General features: G+C 38.2%; 1 protein-coding gene across 3 annotated transcripts in view; it reads right to left on the reverse strand.

Moving 5' to 3' along the window:
- Positions 1 to 23,552, reverse strand: part of CCDC148 (coiled-coil domain containing 148) — a 78,260-nt gene that overhangs the window by 49,213 nt on the left and 5,495 nt on the right. For 2 of the 3 annotated variants that reach the window (XM_055719151.1, XM_055719150.1), the window contains exons 2-4: positions 10,371 to 10,451; positions 5,248 to 5,369; positions 525 to 628 (exon numbers count right to left, since the gene is read on the reverse strand). In XM_055719151.1, coding sequence (XP_055575126.1) covers positions 525 to 628; positions 5,248 to 5,369; positions 10,371 to 10,425 — 281 coding nt within the window. In that variant the 5' untranslated portion in view covers positions 10,426 to 10,451. Of the gene's footprint in view, positions 1 to 295; positions 386 to 524; positions 629 to 5,247; positions 5,370 to 10,370; positions 10,452 to 23,552 lie in introns of those variants that run through there. The other variant, XM_027807449.2, reaches the window with a different exon arrangement.

Raw genomic sequence — 23,552 nt, forward strand, 5'->3', positions numbered from 1 at the left:
GAAGGTATGAAGTGCAGACTTGAACACGAAGGCAGTATGGAAGCCAACCTCTGAGCTCATTAAGATTAAAGGTGATATCACTGACCTGCTGTACATACAATACACAAGCTAATAGACAAGAACACTATTAATGTTCCCAGTTATAAGCGTGAACTCAATATGCACATCTAGAGACAGACTCTGAAGGAATGAAAAAGCATCTGAATACTTCTGATACTCTTACAAATAAATGCTTTTGAGATGTTGGTAGGTCAACTAAACAGCTATGTTTAGATCGTCATGCAGAGGTACATACAGAACAAGCATCAACTCCATTCTTCTCACCACCCTTTATGTCTTGTCATGTAAATGTTCCCTTTCAATGTAGATCACAAGGTTTCATGCCCTGCACAAAAAATTATCTTCGGTTCAGGTATTTTAATATTTTCCTCTTAATGTCACTTGAATCAAGTGTGCCACACCAGAATCTCCGTCTACTGAAGTGTTTCTTTAACAATGACTAATTAAGATTCCTCAGCTCTTACCTGTTCTCACTCAGCCTTTTATGCTCTTGCCACCATACTTGCCGATGCTGTTTCAGTAGCATTTGCTCTTTGTTAATTTTTGAAACTTGCTCAATTTTTTTAATCTGCAGGAAAAAAACATAGCTTTTTGTATCAATACAATATTTTGAATCTGTTTAATAGCCTCATCAAATGCCCTCATCTAGAAACTTTTAAATTACAGAATGGCGAACCTTTTTTCAAAACTGTGTTTTTCTAAAGAACAGGTTCAAATGTAACCAATTTTCATGGGGAAAAAAAACTATTCTGTTTCAAATCACAATTAAATTAGAGGAGAAAGTGAAAAAAATGCAGTTCATTTTCTTCTTTCCTTTTTTTCTCCTGTTCTTTCCCATCCCTATTTCACAGGAGGTGAAAGGGGGAAGATGAGCAGGAGAAAGAAAAATACACTTTCTTACAGGTAGGAATATAAAAGAGTGAAACTCTGTCTTTCAAGAAGAAGAATTTCAAAAACCGATTACTAAAAAAGATAGCTTTTCAAAATTTATCCAATTAAAGGTGCTCTGAAACTGTCCGAGAGCTTCATGAAAACATTGCTTCCAACTTCAGGTAAAATAGAAGGTAGATTAATTACTGCTTGAACTAGAGGAAAATCCATCAGGGAAAGGTTGATGAAGTGGTAGCCAGATGACTCTGGCCAACCAGCAATGAAGGAAAAAGGATCAGAAGTCACCTGTGGCTGTCAGAAGCCCCTGAGACAGACAAGTCAGTTATCTCTCATCCTCCTGCCACCATGACTGTCTCCTGGCCTCTCAGTGGATACTCTGGACAAAGCAGCATTTCAGTTTAGAATTGGCTCCTTTCCCACTCCTCTTTTTGCTGCCTTGCCACCATCTTCCTCCACAACACCTGACCTCATCCCTGCCCCAGCCAAATTTTTATAGCGCTGCAAAACCCCTTCTGATTCCAGAGGCTCCCACAGTTCACATCCCTCTTCTTTTTTTTTCTCCCTTCATGCAGATACATTATTCTACTGCAGGATGGTAGCAAGACAATAAAAAAAAAAAATTGGAAACTCTTGTCCTAGCTCATAACAGGGAAAAATGATAAAGATCTCGCTCCACATCTAGTTCAGGAAAGAAACGATGCTCTGAGTCAAAAATGCTGGTTTCCTACTCGCCTCAGGTGGAAGTAATCTGCTCTGCTTAAAATGCTTAGTTAACATTCTTGTCTGGTGAAAGCTGGACAAAACCACACACATCACCCACTCTGCGTTCCCCTGCATAAAACCACAGAGCGCAAACCCCTACGGATCCATCCCCCAGCTGGGCAGCGATACCAGTCCGTTCTCAGAGAGGAAAGTTGTAGAACTTTTCTTTGCTGCACTCACGCACAGGTAAGCAAGAATCCCACTTCTTGAATCACAGCCTCTCATTCACCCACCAATAAAGCTAAAATCTTACTTTAAAACAAAATACCTAAAATTTTGAAACACGAAACATCTCTCAAATGAATCTGAGTTTAATATATCTGGTTTCTAGATAGTCACATAAGGAAGAACCACAACTAGAATGTGGTTAACCCACGGCACTTCGGCAGCAAACCTGCTTTCAGCAGTATTATTTGGGTAAGAAGTTGCAATAGATGCTGTGCAGAGATTATGTCACTGTGAATGAGAAAAAAGGTGTTTATAGGAAGCTGCATATGTGGCTGTACTATAAGAGAGTTTGAAAACACCTGGTTTATGCTTTCAATCAGTACGTTACAATGCTTTTGCAGCAAAGATAATGTCTCCTTATTTTTATTGCTTACGTATTTTCATGTTTTAAGTTATTTATAGCTTCTTCATGATTACCATTAGGTGCTTAAACCCAGACTTCAGCAAACAGAATACTGTATTTAAAGTAATCTGAAAATACATACATCTTTAAATCAATTCTAAAACTGAAGTGAAACAAAAGTTGAAGTAGATCTGTACATGAAGTTTAATATGCTCTTGAAATTATTTTATAGCAACAGCAATGACATTTATGTATGACTGCTGCAATACTAGCTTTGTTTCTGTATATGCTGTATTTTTCTTTCTTAAATGGTCAACAACTGGTTATCATTTGCTGTTTTGGTTCTACCTCAACGGAGGAGTAATCCAGCACTTCAAAATTTGGATAGCCTGAATCAGCAACAAAAAAGTGGTAGGTGGGAACACATTCTATTCTCTGTGGAGCTTTCAGCATATATATTTTACTACCTACTCAGTTGGAAAACATTGAAAATGTGAAATATCAAAAGATAGATGACGAAAAATTAGTTTAAAGCTTGAATGAGTTCAGTAATTTTGTACTGCAAATCTATGAATTCTGCCAGAGTTTTTGATATATTATACTTACATGCAATAAAGGAAGCAATACTATAAAGTATATATGTTTTTTCTCTCATTCACTGTCACCGTTTTCTATTTTAAATACAAAGACAGGGGGTGCACAAGCAACCCCCTTTGCTGTTGCAAGGCCTTCCGAACAGTAGTGTGTAAGTAACTTATGCTTGTTGGCACTGTGCATATTCCATTTACTAAGATTTAAGAAACAGCATCAGAACAAAAAGAAAATTATATTATGTTGCTAACCAATGTATTTAATAACTTCTGTTCAAAGAACTAAATGTTTTATACATGTCAAAGACATCATCTGATCAGGTCCCTTAGTTATCTACACAAGAAAACTTTAGTCACTGCATTTTGCAGTTTCTATACTCTTCAGCAGTCTTTCATCCCAAAAGCCATCCACAAATTGCAACTGTTCAGAGGAATGGCCAAGGACTGGTGAGATAATAAATTGCCAGGTCAGCACAGGTTAAGCATACCAAGCTGTATTATCCTTATGCTGGATTTGCAGTTTTCTGAAACAGCATTCAAATAATGTTACTGCTGGAGGGGTCTGTATCAAATCGGTAATTTTTTTCCTGTTCTGTTTTGTTTCTCAGCCTAAAGGAACTCCCTCAGCTGAATGTCTATCAGTGTCAATTTCTCCAGAAATCACTTCCTCCTGTGAATTCCACTTATTTTTTTTAAACACGTGACACTCATCAGTGAAACAGTTACACACTCAAAGCAGTTCCATTCTCACAAGGAGTTACCCTCCACAGTGTTACTAACCAAAGTTTTACACTATTTCCACTCAAATGAAAAGGAAAACATACAGAGCCAGTCACACACACTCCAGAGAGGTTGGAGACTTCTTGGACATCTGCATTTGTGGCAGTTTGACATATACTTTCCTTCAAAGAAAGCACATTTTTTTAAAGGGACGCTCTTAAAAATATAAATCCAAAGAATGCTTCTGGACCATCCACAGCTAAACCCAAGACCTGTTTATTCCTAACCACCTTCGCTTGCCAACCCTGCCCCAGCTGGTTGCAATACACAAGTACCTACGCACAACTCAGTGTAAAAGAACACTTATGTCTTGGCTGTCCCATTAAAAACCAGAAGTGCAACACTTCAAATTATGTTGTGGCTTAATAAACATAGCATGATGATAAGCTGTATGGAAAAAACCTAAACTCATAAATAGGCTTCAAAGAATTTCTCTTCTCAAGAGATTAACATGTTGAGATTAAAATACGTTATTTTCTGCTCATTGAAAAATCCTAAGCAAACTTTTTAATGTACAGCTGGATGGAAGTGAAGATGAGCCGCAGTCTTCTCATATATTTGGGTTTGCTGTTTAAGGAGCTTGTTCACAAAAATATTCTGTGTTGTTTTGTAGGTAAAGTTGGAAGCAATCAGAACTACCTGCTCAAAATGGCACATATTTTTTAAAAAACTAATAAAAATAATAATAATAAAAAATCATCAGCTCTCCAATGTTGTATGCAACTGAGACTGACAAGTCAGGCAATACCGTAATTCATAGAGAACACACAAGGAAGCGAGATACAAAGATACCCAAGCACATCATCTTTTAAAAGCTACCCCAATTTAACCAGACTGGTTTTACCCAATGAGGTCTGGCTGCTGTCAAAGCCACTGTGATTTCCCCAATACTGTAGGTCTCTGAACTCACACTGCCTAGCTTGATTGCTAATTACATGGTGATGCACAGTGGCTGGCCAATGTACTGGAACCTGCAATGCAACCAAGTCTCAGCAGCCAGCTCAGGTCTACAAGCGCTGACATCATCCCAGTTGCAGATGTGTGCCACAAAGGCACTGGAACGCCTCCACCCTGAGGTCCAGCAGCTAAATAAGTCACATGAAAGCTAAGCTGTTTCTCAAACCGAGGTACCTCTGGATGCAGAAGAGCTGTGTTTGTGCAGCACTGAAGTTCCACCTGACTTTTGGAAATCCTCACTTCCTATTTTTTTTGTTTTGTTTTGTTCTGGATGAACCCCCGCTTCCCATTTATCCTTGTAAATTCTTCATTACCCCCCATAGTTTGAATGGTTTATGTAATGAGTCTGGCTGAATTTCCTCAAAGCGCTCAAATACAAACTTTTCCTGTCTTTTTGGGAAGCAGATCCCACACATATTTTGCATCTCTGATTCAAAGAAATTCCACACTTTGACATTAATGTGTCCAAATCACAATATGGCTGACTGTGATAGACTCTCATCTTTTGGCCCCCTTTGCTAAACACTGTTACAGCAATTTATCCCTACCCGTTCTCAGATTCCTTGGGGCAGTGAAAAGAAATATGATCACTGAATTTTAACATCATTCACATTACAAATAATATAAAAATCATACCTTTAATTGAATTTTTGCAGATGTCAACTTTTCTTCTGCAGCAAGTTCATGTAGATGTTTGTAGTCAACAGGTTTATACTTCTGGCTGCAAAGACCATTCCTCATAGGAAACACCAGATTTCCTAGTTATCACATAAAACACATACAGTCATTTCAAATACTGGAGAAATATTTTAAGTGTGAGTCATAAAATGAAAGTATTATAGATAGAAATTAGAAACAGTGTATTTTAAGCATTAGAAGTTTCCGTAACAAAGAAATTGTGTGTTGGTGAATAAGAATTTGAAACAAACATAAGCTAGTACAAATCATATAAGAAACATTAATCATGTGTCTATTTAAAAAGAGTTTATATTAAATAGGTTTTTTATATGGAAACTTAAAGAATAATTCACTTCAAACTGAGTTTACTGGAATTTTAGTAATTTCTAGTACAGAAATACGTAAGTTGTAATATATGCATTCTTATTTCACAAATTGGAAAATTACCTCAGTATATATTGTATTCTATAGATTGAGCAAAAGAAGTAATTTTTTTCTAAAAGGTATATAAGCTACTAATTATATGTAAACAGAATGAGTTGCAGGTACATTTCCCATTGAATCTCCAGCCATAGGAACAGCGTAATTGATCTGTTAAACTTCTGTCGGCCCCCAATGTACATCCTCATAAAGAGAGAAAGGCACTAATTTGCAAGGGAAACATCATACTTGGTGTCTGCTGCCAGCAGTAGGGATTATAATGTCCACTTTCTGCAGTCCTATCATCAGTATTTGAAAGATCGTGACAGTATTGAAAGACTGTTGTCCAAACAAACCCCGAGGAAGCAGGTTTCCTGAAGAAGCATTTGATGTCAATAAAGATTTAACCAAGCTGGTCTTTCACCACACAGTGAAGATAAACTTCGTAAAAGGATCATTGCAAGTTCTTTGAGAGATTGTCATATTCCCCAAACAAGTTACTTCGAGTTTACCAGAGGAGTCCTTTGGGCTTACGTTCAAGTTCCTAAATCCACGACCTTTCTCTTCCCCTTCACCAACTTCCTGAAAATGATCACTTCCACCATTACATGGTCACTTTAACCACAAACATTACATATACACATACACTTAAAACTCAGTGAGCCAAGGACTGAGAACACCAGCAGCCGTATCAGAATGAATCCAGAAAACCAAGCCTGTAAATCCTATCTGAACAAGATTTGTCAAGACAAAAAGAGAAACACTCTCAAGGTAACCTCAGATACATAGCTGCCTAATATTAATCAACCTTTTTTCCTAGCTTATTGGCCTGCGCCAGACTCCCATCAAAACAGAATCTCATCTTTCTTCCCCTGTAATCACCATCCACAGTTTCCACAGGCAATCCCTTGCAGTTGCCACTGTCTGAACTTGAGAGGGTACACCAGCTACCTAGAGGAAGGCTTCCTACTTTCCTCCTACTTGTTAATCCTGCTTTTTTTGGCCACTCATTTTTTCAACACGCAAATTATTCCATCAAATCAGTGTAATGCTAACCAGGTTATAGCTTTGATCTTGTGTTATGACTACTTTTTTATTCTCTATATACCTTACACAAAAAATGTTCTGTAGTTTGATCCACTAATTTCTTCCATTTGATCTCCTCTATGAGCTTAGTATGAATAATCTCCTTTCTCCCAGTTTTTACACTTTCAGGTGGCTTTGTTCATCTGTGTGCTTTTAGTCCCATCAATCCAAATTTAAAGTTCCCATCCCTAAGTCAGCAAGATTTTATGTGAACATTTTTTTCCTTTTTTTTTGAGATTTCTTCCAACAGAGATCATGGAATGTAATTCCATATTTATTTTTATTACAAGCAGAGATCACGGAATGTAATTCCACGCTCAAAGTAGTAAAAGCTCTGTTGCCAAACCCTCTGAAAAAGCCGCTCATTCAGTTCTTCCTCCTAAGCCTATTACTCCTTCATTACTGCTCCCAAAGGCTTGCAATCGCTTCTGGTCCGCTAGGAGTCATTTCAGGCAGCAACATCAATGTCCACACACATGAGCAGCAGGGCGCAGCAGGAGCTTCAGAGCAATGCCGTAACATTTTTAATTCAGGCTCCCTGCAGGCAAAGGCCTGGGAGGTATGTTAGCAGATGCATCTTGTCTTATTCATTAGAAAAGAATCAGGAACTGTTACTAGTACTACTAAATGACGTTAACTATTGCTAGAAGCCATTAATTACAGCTTCTCGGCATGGTGCTTGTGAACCTCATGATCTTCAAAAAGCATGACAGCGTAATGCTCCAGCATTAGAGATCCTCAGTTAATTCCAGGATAGCATACTATCATGCAGGTAAGTGTCAGAACAAAGGTGGGATGCTGTCATCTTCCAGAGGAGATAAAGATCTAAGCCTCTCCCAGCAGCACCTGTTGCAGCTGCTCCAGAGACCTCTGTACAGACCTAGCGTCAATGGTTTTAGAAGCATTCTACATGCAACCTACACCATGTCAATGCATGCATTGACAAAGTCCTCATGCTACAGTCAGCTTTTAGCCATGCCACTCTTAACTTCTGATTCCTCATCTGAAGGAGTTCCTAAATCATTTCACTAACATGGATACCTCACACCACTTGTTCTGAATAGTGGCACAGGTATCCAGGGGTAGCAACCCTATCTGGGTATGGCACTCAAAATTGCAATATCTGACAGGTTTTCTTTGGTCTATGTCAGCACTGTAATTTCCTTAAACTACTCAGTGAAATTAGTTTGTTGTATCTGTTTGACAGCTCTCACTCACCACTGGCTTTTGAAACCCTGCTTTCACTATGCCAGCTTTATTCCCCAGTACAGTGTAGTAAGGATAAGACATACGATCAAAAACCAAATCCATTTAATCTTTTTTGCACCCTTTCTTTCTCACATTATAAAATGAGAGAAGAGGGTTGACAACAAAAAGCATGGAAACACAGGATGAAAAATGCAAAAGTGTATACTGATGTACAGAAAGCAGTAACAAACACAGTGCAGAAACAACCAGGGAGAATGAACCACCTCACTTAATGAATAGATGGAGAGAATAAGGAATGCTTTAAAGTAACAGGAAGAAGCACTATTTTTCTTTGGCTGGGATGTCTTAATCTGTTATAACCACAGAAAAATGTAACAGAGACCAGTGAATAAGCAGAGATAACCCATTTACTTAAAAAGGTTAAACTTGGTGGTACCTAGATAAAAAAAGAGTAATTATTATGTTGGGTTTCTAAAAAAAAAGTTTGCGGCAACATTTGGAAGCCTTAGAGTATTCTCTGGAAACCCCAAGTTTAATTTAGCAACATAATCTGATATTTTCTACACTCTTAAAACCCACTTTATATAAAGCATATAAATATACATAGATATATGTAGAACTACTGTGAGAGAAAGTAGGTACCTGAGGTACCTCCTCGGACAACTCATCTTCACCAAATTAATCATGTTCCTCACATTTAAGAAAAGAATGAGGAGAAGAATGAGGAGAGATAGGTTCAATTTCCAAAATTAACCCCCAAAAATTTAATTTTATCTTTGCTTTCAATATGCTTTTTCCTTTAGCCTGTATATCTGAACCTTGCAAATCTCTGCTATTTATCCATTTCTTCTTCTACTGAGGATTTTACTCTGAGGATTTTTCTGAAGTCAATAGGGTCTATCCATGTGAAAATAATTCCAAAATCAGAGTCTTGTCATACAGGATGAAATTTTGTATTTAATAGGTAACGTACTTGATGTGTCTTATATTTTACAATGAAAATAAAATTTATTTATTTTTATATGTATGTATACACGCACTAATGTATACATGAATAAAAATACAAAATACTAAACTTTTAGATTTTAGAATGGCTTTTCACAATTTTTCTATAACATATTTGCTAAAGTTTGAGATACAATTATAATGGTAAATGAAAATACTTGAACTTTTACTTTAAAGTAAAGCTTTAGTGCACAGATCCTCAGTGACTACATAAACTAGGAGGCTTATCAGGATAAGGAATGGACCTTTTCTTTCCAACCTCTTTGACAGGTTCCTTTAGTAGTGAAACTTCCCATTAGGTATGATAGGAAGATTTTTTCCATTTACTGTTAACAGCATAGTGGCTGGAAGCAATATATCTGACATATGGTTTTGCAGAGGGGTGCCACATAAAATGTTAAGGTAAATCCTGCAAAGCTACCCCATGACCTTCCTTCAAGTCTCCCCTAAGAATTTTCATTTGCCACATGCCTACAGAAAGTCTGACAACATGACTCCAGATGATGCCTCATCATGGAAAGACTTTTTCAAGTAAACCGCCAGGACAATCCCCAGTAGCAGTTCAGAATGGGGGATGAATGGATTGAAAGCAGCCCTGCAGAGAAGGACTTTGGGATCCTGGTAGATGAAAAATTGGGCATGAGCCAGCAACGTGTGCTTGCAGCCCAGAAAGCCAGTCATATCCTGGGCAGCATCAAAAGAAGAGTGGCCAGCAGGTCAAGGGAAGGCATTCTGCTCCCCCGGAGCCCTACATCCAGCTCTGGGGTCCCCGGTACAAGGAAGACACTGACCTGTCGGAGCGGGTCCAGAGGAGGCCACGGAGACGCTCAGAAGGCTGGAGCCCCTCTGCTGTAGAGACAGGCTGAGAGAGCTGGGCTTGTTCAGCCTGGGGAGGAGAAGGCTGTGGGGCAGACCTGATTGCAGCCTTTCAATATATAAAGGAGGATCATAAGAAAAACAGAGGAGTTTTTGCCAGGGCCTGTAGTGACAGGGCAAGAGGCAACATTTTTAAATTGAAAGAGGACAGATCTGGATTGGATATAAGGAAAAAATTCTTTACCGTGAGGGTGGTGAGGCAGTGGGCCAGGCTGCCCAGAGCAGCTGTGGGTGCCCCATCCCTGGCAGTGCTCCAGGCCAGGCTGGATGGGGCTGGGAGCAGCCTGGGCTGGGGGGGGTGTCCCTGCCTGGGGCAGGAGGACTGGCGTTAAATAATCTTTAAGGTCCTTTCCAACCCAAACCAGATTCTATGATCAGAATGCTATAGCAGCTTCCATATGCAGCTATTTATTACACAAGAGTATTTCATATGTAATTTTATTCTAGACTGTGATAAACAAATTTGAACATGATAGCATACCTACCTACATCACTAATCCTTTGAGTTGTAAAGAACATTCCATGGTCCAGTTCACTCATTTTTATTTGTTATTTATTTTTTATACCTGTTGAGAAACAAAACAGATGCTTTGAGAATACCAGCATTGTGGATGCAATCCAGAAACACACTCAAAAAATATCTACTGTTTTCTGAGGAGAGAGGGCACATCTCACTAAAAATGTAATTAGACAGAAATTCCACAAGTTTGTCTTTCATTTTAAGAGATTGCACGTGCCTCAATTTAGCAGCTAAGAAAAAGAAAACAAAATATTTCCTTGATGAACCTATAATGCTGTCACACAGATCACCTATTCTTTACTTTGTGCTTTTCAAAATATAACAGTCCTAACAACCCAAATGTAAGTTAAGTTTCTGAGATGTTCTTTGCTTTTTAGAAATTAAGCCTGAAAACATCACCCTCTTCTTACATTTAGAGACTGGTTTATATATAGACCCTACACCCCCCTTAAGAGTCTCCGTATTAACACTTGTTAACCCAAGTCAGCAGTTGCAGCAACAGTGGCTTAGTTCCCAATGAGCAACTGTGACAGCCAGCATGTATCAAGCATTCACATCATCTTGGGATCAACTTGACATTTAGGATGAAGTAAGATATACAACATAGTAAAAAACTTTGATGTCTTAAAAGCCTTACTTTCACCTTAATTAAGCATGCTTGGGAACCATCACAGTTCTTCCACGCAAAGAAAAGCAATAGATCAAAATGAGGTATTTCAGTGGAACTGAATCGACAGCTGAATAATGCCAGATGGGGAAGGTCATGTTCAACCAGCCTCCCCAAGAACCCTCTCCCTCAAACTCAGTACTACCATACCAAAATCTCCTACACACAAAATTCCATCCACTTTGTCACACTTTTGACATTTATCTGGTCCCACAGCAAGCAGCAACACAGTAAATCGTAGACCAGCAAAATCTGTTAATTTGTGTATTGTGAAGTTACTTCTCTGCTGTTCTAGGGAGTTGAACCAGTTTATCCATACAAATTCCAAGGATGGCACAATGCAGCAAGGAGGAGGGAAGGAAGAGCAGCAGAAGCAATGGAAAGGGAACTGCTTGGACAGTGCTATTAATTTCAGTCAAATAAAAAAGTGAGACTGCAATCAAAGACACTTAGCATTGTACTTTGTTGTTACCTATGTTTTCTTCATGACAACATTCTGCATTTCTTCATGACAACACATCAAAAACAGCTGAAGTGTTAAAATCTGTCTTAGATGGACAACAATTTTATGAATGAGCTTCCAATACTACTGCAAACAAGTGCAGTTGAAATTACAGCCACAACAGTGCACACGCACACACACTCACTCTATTCCTGTGGCTCAAAGTCAGTTTGATGTTAATTCTGTACATGTTAACTACGCAAGTTACAAGGCAAAGAAAATTCATGACCACAGCCTTTGTACAGTGAATATTCCATGACCAAAGCAAGAGAAAACAGTGAACAGTCACTGATAAAGTGTGACATTTCTCAATGCTTCTTCATGAATATTATTCTTATTTAACAATGCTATAAACTGTCCCTGCACTAAACCAAAAATATTAGTCTAAATGTCATCTGTCTTCCCCCAACAGGACCTTTTCAAATTTGTTCTGAAAGTAATTGATGATATCAATTGGTCGGAAGCTTCACTGAACGTCATCATCTGATCACAAGACTGAAATTAAAGATACACGAGAGTAAGAAAATGACAATACATGAGAATTCATCCCTCTTTTGAAAGATTAATGTGTATTTTACAATCTAATAGTCACCTGTAGATAAATTCACAGTTATTATCCCGAAGTCTACACACTCCTTAAAAGTCAGGGGAAGAAGAAAGGAAGGAAAAATAGAATCAGCAGTATGAATATGCTAACATTTTCCCCAATCTACAGCCATTATTTAGTTTCAACTTGTAGTCTTATATAACAATGCTAAATTCATCCAGACAAATGAAGAATTTGTAATTTTTAATTCTCTGTATCAGAATTAACTTTGGCCTATTTGTCATGGTAATGTTTTATCTATACATCAAATTACCTATACATAATTTTCTAACTGCATATATACTTCAGTTGGAATAATTTTTTTTAAAAAACAAATTAATTATATATGTAAGGCCTTAAGGTAGGGATTTATGTAACACAGTAAAGTATGGGATTTGCCTTACTCATTCCTTTAAGATGCGCAGTCAGTTTAAATGTTGTTGCTTTCCCCTTTAAAGACAAAACATATTTTTCTGCTTCTTAGAAAGGTGAGCTATAAACAGGCTTGTCTTTATATCTTGGAGGAATCACTGGAAATATGACTGGAACTTTGAGAAATTTGGGAAATCCTCAATCATCAATACACAAATCTTTGAGCTATAGGCTGATCAATTTAAAAAGGCATTTAAAGAATATTCTTTTTATTCAGGTTGCTTACAAGTCTCTAAATTAGGTTTACTTCAGTATCCGTGGTGTCATAACTCCCTTAGATTTCTATCCTTCAAAAGCTTCTTCCTGGGAGGATGGGGAAGTAGACACAACATGAAAGTCTGTAATTAGAAAACAGGGCCAGAGGGGGAAATCATAAAAAAAAAAAAAAAAAAAAAAGTGAAAACCTGCAAACTGGCATAATTTCCCATGGAATTCTACAATATTCAGCACTTTCTGGAAACTCCAGCATAATTCTCTGACATAATCTTCCACTGAATTTACAGACATTAAGATTGAATAATACCAATAATAAAAGCTCAAAAAGTAGAAAAAACAACCCAACTATAAGGAAACTCAAAATATTTGTTTAGTACTACTTTGCAATTATTTCTTCTTAAGGCTTTTAATATGAATCACAAAGGAAAAAAACAAGCTTTTTTTATTTTGCTGAATTTCATCCTGCCCTTGAAAAGTAAATCAACCACATACCTGAATTTAGAGAAAGGGAAAGAAAGCATCAAAATATATACTGAAATCCTTTATTTTAAGGATTTTTTGGTTGACCAGTCTAAAACAGACTTTCATACATGTCTGTCTTAGAAAGATCGTAAATCATCACAATTCCTAGCCTCCTTCAGGAAGTCATGAAAATTCAACTGTGGCTTGGCATTTTCATAACCCTACTGATAGTCTTACCAAGGAAGAGTGAAGAACCAACACAAGGCTTCTGAACAAGTATGACCATAGTGCCACTTGAGCTCCACAGATCAGCAGCACCACTTTTAAACAACAGCAAGTTCTCAAGGGTTTTTCTGTACTACGGTTAATATTTACACAGCAATGTTGATTTTCCTTAGCAGAGATATCAGCAAAGTTACCACATTCTGAGATTCTGCAAACAGAAATAAATATACCTGCATTAGACTTGAAGCGGATTGTCTGCACATGCTTTGTGGAACCATTTGGACTTTTCAGATTTCTAACAGCCCAGTGAGAGCAGCAGCTTTGACAAAGTTGCCAGAATTTCTCAAACTAAAAGCTGGAAAAAAGACCTACAGAGGAAAACAGAACATGGGCTAGTCCTAACTATAGAGTGAGAGGGCAAAGTTCCTTGCAAAGTCAAAATGAGAGCTTTGCAACAATTAAAACTGGCTTGGCTTTGCCTGCTAGCACTTGGAACCCAATTTCCCCATGCTTAAAGAGGGAATTCAGGGGTACATTTGAATACAGTGGTACAAAGTAAACAATTTACCTCCAAAGATTTCCTGACTGCTCTTTTCACAAGGCTGGTCTGTACAAAGGGTATTTAAGCCGCCATCATCAGGTTTACAGCCCGTATTCATTCATACCAGTATCACAGCAGAGATACTTTCTCTTGACACAGGCAGACCGCTGCTGGGCAGTATTCTTGGAGCACAGGGTTTGCATCAGTAGTCTGAGGAAATCCCTGCTGATTTCAGTCTCCCTGGGCCCAGTGGAAGAACTATGATACAGCAATTTCAAAGAGCACAAAACCTACTTCCATTTTTCATTCTTAAAAGCATAACCCATAGAAAAATCATATGAAGCAAATTTTTCTCTACTTCCTCTTGCGTTTCCACTCTAGCCCATGGAAAGTAATGCAAGTATTTCAGGTAGTATTTAAGTTTTTAACAAGAGCCACTGGATTTTGCATTTCAATACATCTGGAAGCATTTGTAAGCACCTTCACCTTTTTGCTCTTAAAATGGAAAAATTCTAATGTTCTCTTCATGACCTTAAAAGAGTAATTTCCACTATGTCAATGCTCTCATTAAACTCTGAGAACTGTTAGTATTTCTCCTAGTTGTGGAGTCTATATTAAAAGGGGAAAGGAAATCAATTTAGGATGAAGCTTGGTATATTTACATCATAATGACACATTTACAAAGATCGTATTATTTGTAGTTGACAAATTTAATTGACAGCAGTGGGTTAATTCTGGGCATGCTTGCACAACCTCTATCCTCCAAGCTCCCTGTCAGCTTCAGCTGAAATTTTGCACCAAATGTGCAAAACTAGAGCTTACAACCCAAACTTTACGTTTCATGATGAAAACTAGTTTTTAAAGGTTTGCAGCTGCTTGAACAGAGGTAATGAGTTACACCTAATGATTTTTTTCCATATACCTATGTGGTTTTGAGGCCAAAATACTTAGAGAGCAGAAATAACAATTTCAGGAAGAGTTTACTGCCTTAATCTTTTCACTTCCACAGATTACAACAGAATAACTGTAATTCACATACTTCTTTTCTAAGGAAAGATTATTCAGTAAGTAGTACTCCTTAGAACAAAAGTAACTTCACCTCTCTTCCTCTGGTACTTAGTATATTTTCATTGGGAATAAATTTGTTTCTGTGGACTTTTTTAGCAAATTAGTTTATTAACATACATAAAATGCAGCCTAAACCAAACATAGTATCCAGAAACATGGTAAATCCATTTAATATTTGTGACCAGAAAGATTAAGAAAATATTCAAGAAGGTTGGAAGGCTGACATGTTAGCATTTATATTTTAAAAACACTCTTTAGAATACAATCACAAGGAAATTTGGATACCATTCCCAAAAAAGAAAAGGACCGTCCCTTCCGTAAACCATTGTATCCCAGTGGTTGGGGATAAAGAGGCATGAACGAGGAAAACATGGGTTTCCAATGCCCTTTCTGCAGGGTCTCCTAAGCATCGGAACTACAAGGGTTCCCACATATTGGATGGTTGTCTTAACCATACATATTAACAGATACTCTACTCTGAAGGTTTTTGAATAATGCATATATCTCACATCCAAACTTCCTAAACTAAATTGAGTTATGTCATTTGAGTGTTTAATCCAAAACACTTCACCCAATAACTCTGAGTAAAAAAAAAAAAACAAACTGGTTTTGGCTCTGCCCCAGTGTAGTCAGACTGTAAAGCCAAAAAACTCCAGAAGCCCCCTAGGACAACAGCATCTCGAGGTTCTGTCTTTTCCCCCAGTGCCCCACAAGTCTTTGACCCAGAGCAGCTGGGCCATGCCATGCCTGGTTTGCTGATCCTAAGCAGTAATTACAAAGCTGTTAATGCTCTGTGTCATACAACATTGCAACCTTTCAGTAAAACACCTGGAAAATTGTCTGCCTTGTCACTGCTGGCACACGTAGAGCTAGCCAGGCCGGGCCGGCCGTGCTCCCACACTGCCGACAGATGCCAGGTCAAGCCCACGCTAACACACAGCACAAGCTAAGGCCTTCCTCCTATTCACTCTGCAATCTGCAAGGTGCTCCAAAGCCTATGGGTGAATGAAAAATAAAAAAAATAAAAAAATACCTGAGATGCAATGAAGTATAAGCTCAAACCTGTTCTCAAGAACACGCAGGACAGGCTGAAACAGAGCGGTTCGGTACCTGAGAGTGCTGATGAAGCTATCTCCTGCCATCGTGTGAATGCAAGGACTGGTCAGGAGTTGTAACTAACAGCAAAATCAGATTAACTTCTCACAAATGGAGAAGCACTTCCCTTTCCACCCATACTATGAACAGGATAGCATTTTTACTAAAGGTACTACCATCTTGAAGTCCAAGCCTGGAGACTAAGCAGCAAGGGAAGGTCAAAGCGGCATTTTAGCTGGAGAACTAAGAACCTGGCAACTCGGCCGATTTGGAGGAAAGCTCTAAGAGAAGAAGAAAAAAAGCTGCATTAGAGAGCTCTACCAATCAGTATGACGTGCTGTACAACTGCATAGGAGGACACAAACTATTTTCTGTAGGTATCAGCAACCCGAACCCAAGTCTTGACAGAATGAGCAGTGCCTTGCACAGACAAGCCCATACTTTTTATTCCCAGTCTGACTTCCAAGCCGACTTCTGGTTATTCTCCTGCCTTGCCCATCAGCTCACAGTACCTGTTGTACGTGGTCAAAGCTCAAAACCATGGGATTTAAAAATAAATTAAAATAAGAACAGGTCAGGGTCAGGAACGTCAGCTGGAAATAAAGAGAAAGGGGATACCTACCTCCTGACAGTTTCATTACTGCATCAAAACTTCAGTAGGGTTAAGTTAAATCAAACTGAAGAGACATTTCAAAATTATGAATAATGTAAAGACTGGACAAAACATCAGTCTTTAGAAAAATAACTGATCAAGGAGCTGACAATCTAGTCTCTCACAAGCTTAAAAGAAATTCTATTCTGCTGCTGTAGACAGCCAGCCTTCCTCCTGCTTGCTTTTTTGGGTTCTGACCCTCCTAGCACTACTTCTATTGATAAAATTGGGAGGACGGTACTACACAGTGACTCCCATCTGACCCTATATGATAGCAAAAATAAGTTATTGATGAAAAATTGGGAGTACTTGAAAGCTTTAAGACAACTGGATCCATCGCATCCACTTCTGTCTACAAAAACCTTTTATTAGTGTTCCCTGCACAGCTGCTGCATTAGCGTCATTCTCCTGTATCACACATTTTTAGAACCATCATCCTAATCTGGGTCCATCTGGCCAGCTTTAAATGGCTAGCTTCTTTGAACACAAGAAACACTGTCCTTTTTCAAAAACAACTACAAATACTAGTAAGATTAGCAGCAACATAGCTACCCCTCCAGTTTGTTTATTTATTTACCCCTTTGGCAAATTGTTAATATCTCTTCTTTCTACTGACATGTTTCTGATACAATGTCAACATTTTAACAAAACTTCATGTATTTGCATTAGCTTAATCTCCTTTGAAAAGAAAGCAGAATACATCTGGAGGAACGGAACTTATGGAAAAAACAACTTCTGACCATTTTTTGTAATTTCAGGGCTACTGTGTTTCATTAAATAAATGCTTATTCCCTTCCAGTCTACCCATTTCTTTCTTCTTCAATAGTGTCATGTTTGTATTTGATCTCAGCCTTTTAACAGACATCATTGTCTGTTATCACAAATTCAACATTATGACTTCACTAAAACACTGGAAATGAATGTTCAGATGGTTTCAGAAAGGGCAAGTTCTTTATAAACCTGTAGTTTAGCTTCAGTAACTAGAAAATGTACCAATCAAAATGATAAAAGCACTGCAAGTCAAATTTATTTCTGCTTTAATGCTGATATATCTAAAAACCTCTTCAACAGTATAAAAGTTCATCTAAGCCTGAATTCAGATACCCTGCTTTAAGGCTTTGTTCAAATTTCAGTACAGCCACTAGGTTGGAAGTCTTGATGCATCTTAGAAAGAAAAAGTACAAAAGATGAAACAGACATTGAGCAGCAGCCTTTAGTACATAGAAAACTGTTCCCCGAGAATGCTAAATAGGCTGTGCCTACAACCAGCCATGACTAAATCTTTTATTAACAGTAAAAAACAGAAGGTTTACCAACCCACTGTTTCTCCTCCTGTTGAAAATCCAGCATTTCACTACAATTCAGAACTCTTTTAGGTAATAACAAGTATGACCTCTAAAAAGATTGTGCCTTCAATTCAATAAATACATCAGTGCATTCTTAATGTAAACACTTGCCTGTGCCTGAGGTATATGACTTAAGTATATTTATAAATATGTGAACACCAAATATTAAGGCAAGATCCTACTCCCTTTCATTTAAATAGAAATTAAACTCTACAAGTGTTAGTCAGCATTTCTGGAGCAAGCAAAGCCTGCAGTCTGCCAATCGCACCCTGTCACATGCTGCTGCTGGTGATGATTCATGCCCAGTTAAGGTCCCAATTCCTCGGGCATGAGTACTCCCAATGCGTTTAACCATTAACTTTAAAGGAGCCTAGATTTCACTGCCTCAATTTGACAAGCCACTTGCATACATAAAACTTTGCCGATTCAGGTCACGAGTGTCATTTTTTCCTCTCAGCTAGAGTGCTGCTAATCAACAGAAGGGCAAAATTACTGGGTGGGGAGGCACAGCATTTAATGATCTGGACATGCTATTTAAAACAAAACTTCTGGTGTGTGTTTTAAATCAGTCAAATTATGAAATATGCAGCCGTATCAACTATACACAAAATACGATTTAACAGCATAATCAATGACAGTTTAATAGCGATTCATATTTTGTGCAAATGAAGATTGCTTAATTTCACAACATCAGGTGTTACAATGCTGTCAGTGGTTCAAGTAAATTACTAGTGGCCATACACAATTAAAAACCAGAAACGAACCACTGACTTCATTGAAAACTATGAACACAACATCAATGGGAACTTCGATTATACATTAGGCCAGATGTTTCCAAAAGCATCCAAACTTGAGGGGGAGGGGAACCCAAACACACCAAAGTCCCTTTTTTCAGTATCTGGAGATTTCTTAAATATTTTGTGGAAGATTTCTTCCTAGATTTTAAAATTTAAAGTAAATGTTAATTGCTTAGTTACTGCATGTTTCCATTCAAAGAGAAGGAATACTAACATGCAGTTGTTAGAACCCTCTGATCCTAATTATTGTTAGGGAAAAGAGGCAGAGAATCTCTCATATTGTACGGCATGGAGTAAAAGCAACAAACAAATAACCAGCTTTATCCTTTAATCAGATCCATTCTCTTATTCTAGTTGAACTATCTGAAAATGGCCCCCATCTAGAGCATTTTCATCTTGCAGCGGTCAATCCTTTCCTCCAGAAGAAAATACATAGTATAATATTTGTATCATTCACTGTCAAAACACTTGCTAGAGAAGTCCCATAGCTTGATTATAATTTAAATTTGTATTCCCTAAAGAAAGAATCGTGGATCTGTTCGAAATAAAGTCAAGTATCAGAAATCGTATGTTCCCAGAAGACACATAGTCCTTTTTGTCTATGATAATCTCATTATTTCCTCATTAAGGAAAACCTAATCCAAAGTAGGAAGCTCAATTTGAATAACACTTAAAACAATCAGCTTCGTGGAACACTCTGCTTTCTTAGTACAAGAGAACTTGGATTTCCCCCCCTAGTCTTTAAAATTCTTAGTAGCAAATCCAAGACAAAATACACTTAAAAATCACTTCATACAGAAAAAAAAATAATTGCAACAAGCAAATAAAATAAAGGGAGTAAATGTTTTAGAAGTTAACAGGTTGACATAAAAAGGGCAGGAAAGGAAGTCGCTCACATCCACCACACATGCAACCCTGAATCAAGTGTGTCAGCTGGTATTTTGTTTTGTTGGTTTATTTGGAACAAAATAAATGCACATCCATTTACACTGACCAAATGCACCCATTCAAAGCCAGCCAGCTGCAGACAGCACACCTGGCAATTTAAAAGTTTACGTGAATGAGAAGATGAAATGAGAAAATGCACTGATGCTTTCAGTACTTGATTATCATAGAACAGTTTGGGTTGGACGGGACCTTAAAGCCCCCCCAGTTCCCAGCCCTGCCCCAGGCAGGGACCCCCCCCAGCCCAGGCTGCTCCCAGCCCCATCCAGCCTGGCCTTGAGCACTGCCAGGGATGGGGCACCCACAGCTGCTCTGGGCAATTCCTGGCATGTGGGTGGGCAATTCCTGGACAAAATCCTGCTCTGCTGAGCTAAATGCAAAAATCCTGAAGCTTTATTTACAGACTTTTGGATCTGAACACAAGAAATTTGCAGAGTTGTATTGTACACTTTTTTCTTAGTGTTCCATCTAGCTTCCTATTTATTACCTCCATGTATAACAAGAAGTTACAAATTAAACAATATGCTTCAACATATTCATTTAAAGAATTATTTGAAGACGTGAGTCTGAGTTATCCATTATAGCACCCTACAATTTTCTCTATTACTTAAGAAATAACAAATGTATAGTTAAATCAGCCTTTAACTGTCTGACTCTTAAAGCACATCTGATTATTTGCTAGCCTTGTGAAAAGCAGGGTATTTGTAATGGTGCAGTGAGCAACTTACCACTCTGCTGCTCTGGCATCCAGCAGATAAAATGTTTAAATCTACATTACTCATTTAGCACAACAGAAGATTCCGCAATAGAAAACTGCCATAGAATCAACATTCCCTGCTTTACAACAAAGCATCTGGGCTTTGCCTTGGCTTTGTTTTTCTTTTTTTTTTTTTTTCCTTTTTTCTATTAATGAAAAACAAGGCCAAAGCAGTAGCTTGAGACTCTCTGAAGAGACTGATATTAGTGGAACAACAAATTGCAATTTCGTTATCTCTTAAGGCCTACCATTTTGGAACCAAGCATTTCAGCCCCCCATATAAAATTTACATAGTATTTAAAAAAAAAAAACCAAACCAAAAAAAACAAACAAACAAAAAGATGTGGTTCATAGGAACAGGGAGACTAGACCTAAAAGTCCAGAAAAGTACTGAGAGAAGGAATTTTCTTGTCTGGGATTTCTTTGCATAATAGCACCAATGAAATGATGTTCCTCGTCCAAAATCTGACCTGCCTTCTAAATGCTAAAATTAATCAAATAAATTCTTCTTGTTTGTATATAACTAGAACATTTAACTTCACGGTAAAAAATAAATATAAATACAACTATCACCTTGCTAACTTAAGGAAATGCGTTCCTTCTCCAACAAGTGGCACCCAAATCTGTGCAAGGCACAGCACTTCAAACAGAACCTGTGCAGAAATTAGAAAGTGCAGTATTTTTGCCATTTAGAATATATTTCAGAATAAAGTCGTATCATCCATACAGAGCATTCCAAATTGTGTAAGAAAAAATATCTGCCTGTTTATTTCCATATAAAAGTTTTGGTGCCATTCTTCTTCCCATGCACTTTCTCCTGAGGACTCTTGTTCTGCAAGATAACAGCCATTCTAGTCTGGATCCAACACAGCACATAGCTGCATGTGTAAGCTTAAACACACTAAGTATTTTGAAAAGTCTGGGTCAGTATTAAATAACCTTGATACTATACAAATGATTTCATTTCTAAGAGAACTGCCATACATTTAATAACAATTAAAACCAAAACCAAAACCCAAACTCTGAAAGTAACTAGAAGGGAAGGTTTCATAGGACTAATACATCAGCTAGCATCTAACTTTCTGATGATAACCTAAAAGCTGTAAGGTTTTACAGAAGAAGCATTTTTTCATTACAGTTTTCATCGAAGAAAAGGAGGCCTTAATCCGAAAAGAAAATGCCTTGTTAGAGGTGTAAGAACAACAAAGAGGAAAGGACTGGTGTGAAAGTAGAAATACTTCAGAACAGATATTCAGGAGACTAAAAGGAGCCAAATGAGGAGAAAAACTACAGCAGTTGCATAGCTCACAGCCTGGGGACAGACCAGCCAGCAAACTAACCAAGGGAAGCAGGAGGGCTGGCCTCAGGTGACTGGCTGTGGAAGGCCACACCAACATGCTCTCAATTGACCATGGCCTTCTGCCACCAGGTGACTGCCCTGATGTGGGAAGGACTGGCAGCTGTGTTTCTGCAAAGAGGCATCTCTACAGGAAAGATATAAACATCCCTCTACCCTTCAATGCACAGTGATGACTGCCTGTAATCTTGCTGAATGAAGCTGGCACTGGTCTCCTCGTACAGAGGGTCTCAGTTGCAACAGGCATCACTGAAGCTGTAATACCATAGGCAGCCTGTTCTTACACAAAATAAGCATAGGCCTGCTTTTTTTCTGGTAACCAGTTATGTCTACACTGTAGGCAATGATTCAGTTACCATGACTTCCTATCAAGATGTAGGATACAGAAATGTCAAAGATTGATTCCATGTATAATCATGCGGGGCCAATGGAATAAGGATGTAATTTCACAGGCAGGAATAGTTAAGGACATAGAACTTAAAGGAGCTGTAGCAGAACACTGTGCCCTATAAGAGGCATCACATCTACTAAACCATCAGATACTAAACCAATGCTAAGTAGTAGCAGAAGTTCAATGGAAGAAAGCTAAAGAAGCTCAGAGTATACAAAAGTCATCAAGTCACTAAAAAAAAAATAAATTACCTACTGAAGACTAGGCTTAAAAATTCTGTACAAAGTATCTGAATTACTGTTGTTACATCACAGACCCAGTGCTCTTCAGATAAAGCAATTTATGTGATTTTGTTTCCAGTGCTGCAAAATGAACAATTAGATAGTTTTCAGTCATCATAGTTTTGTTTTCCTTAACTAGCTAAAGCCCAAGCTTTCTCAAAGCAGGAAAGAAAACAGAAGTCCAATTCTTTGTTTTACAGAAGTGATTTTAATTTGCCCTCAGTCTTTGCTCTTGCTTCTGTGTAGTATTTTAAATTAGAGCATTTCCATCTATCCCATTTTCCTGCTAGCTCTGTTACTGATGTTTTTTTCTTTAGAAAAAAGACCAAACCTGTATGGAAAGGTTCGCTGAACCACTGCTGGAGGCCTCCTCCCCACAGCTCTGCTGACAGACCAATTTGTGTAAGCACTGCTTAATGAACTTCAGGCAGAAGTCATCTGCCTTAGTTTATTGTGTGGTACCATTTTTCTTTGTCAGTGCTTCAAGAACATATTACTCAGAGTAAGTCAAATTTCTCCTTAAGCGGAGATACTTTTTCATATTATACCCTATGAGAAGCTATGGTGCTCTCAAGTTGCAGTGATTTGCACATTTACGGTTATATCAAAAGCAATACCGTGTCAGTGCTCCCAGAGTTTAACACTGCTTCACAAACTGAGCTTACTGTGAAGAGACACAAACAGGGCTAACAGCAGCTAGGGCTGGGGCAGGGGAAAGGAACTTGTGGAAGAGGAACCTGTGGGTTAGTGCTGACACCAAAGACTGTATCACTATAGCTTAAGGCAGCCTATCTGATTTTTGTCTGACAGTAGCATAGCTGGAGTCA

Source organism: Falco cherrug, chromosome 8 (assembly GCF_023634085.1).
Source record: "Falco cherrug isolate bFalChe1 chromosome 8, bFalChe1.pri, whole genome shotgun sequence".
Lineage (NCBI taxonomy): Eukaryota > Metazoa > Chordata > Aves > Falconiformes > Falconidae > Falco > Falco cherrug.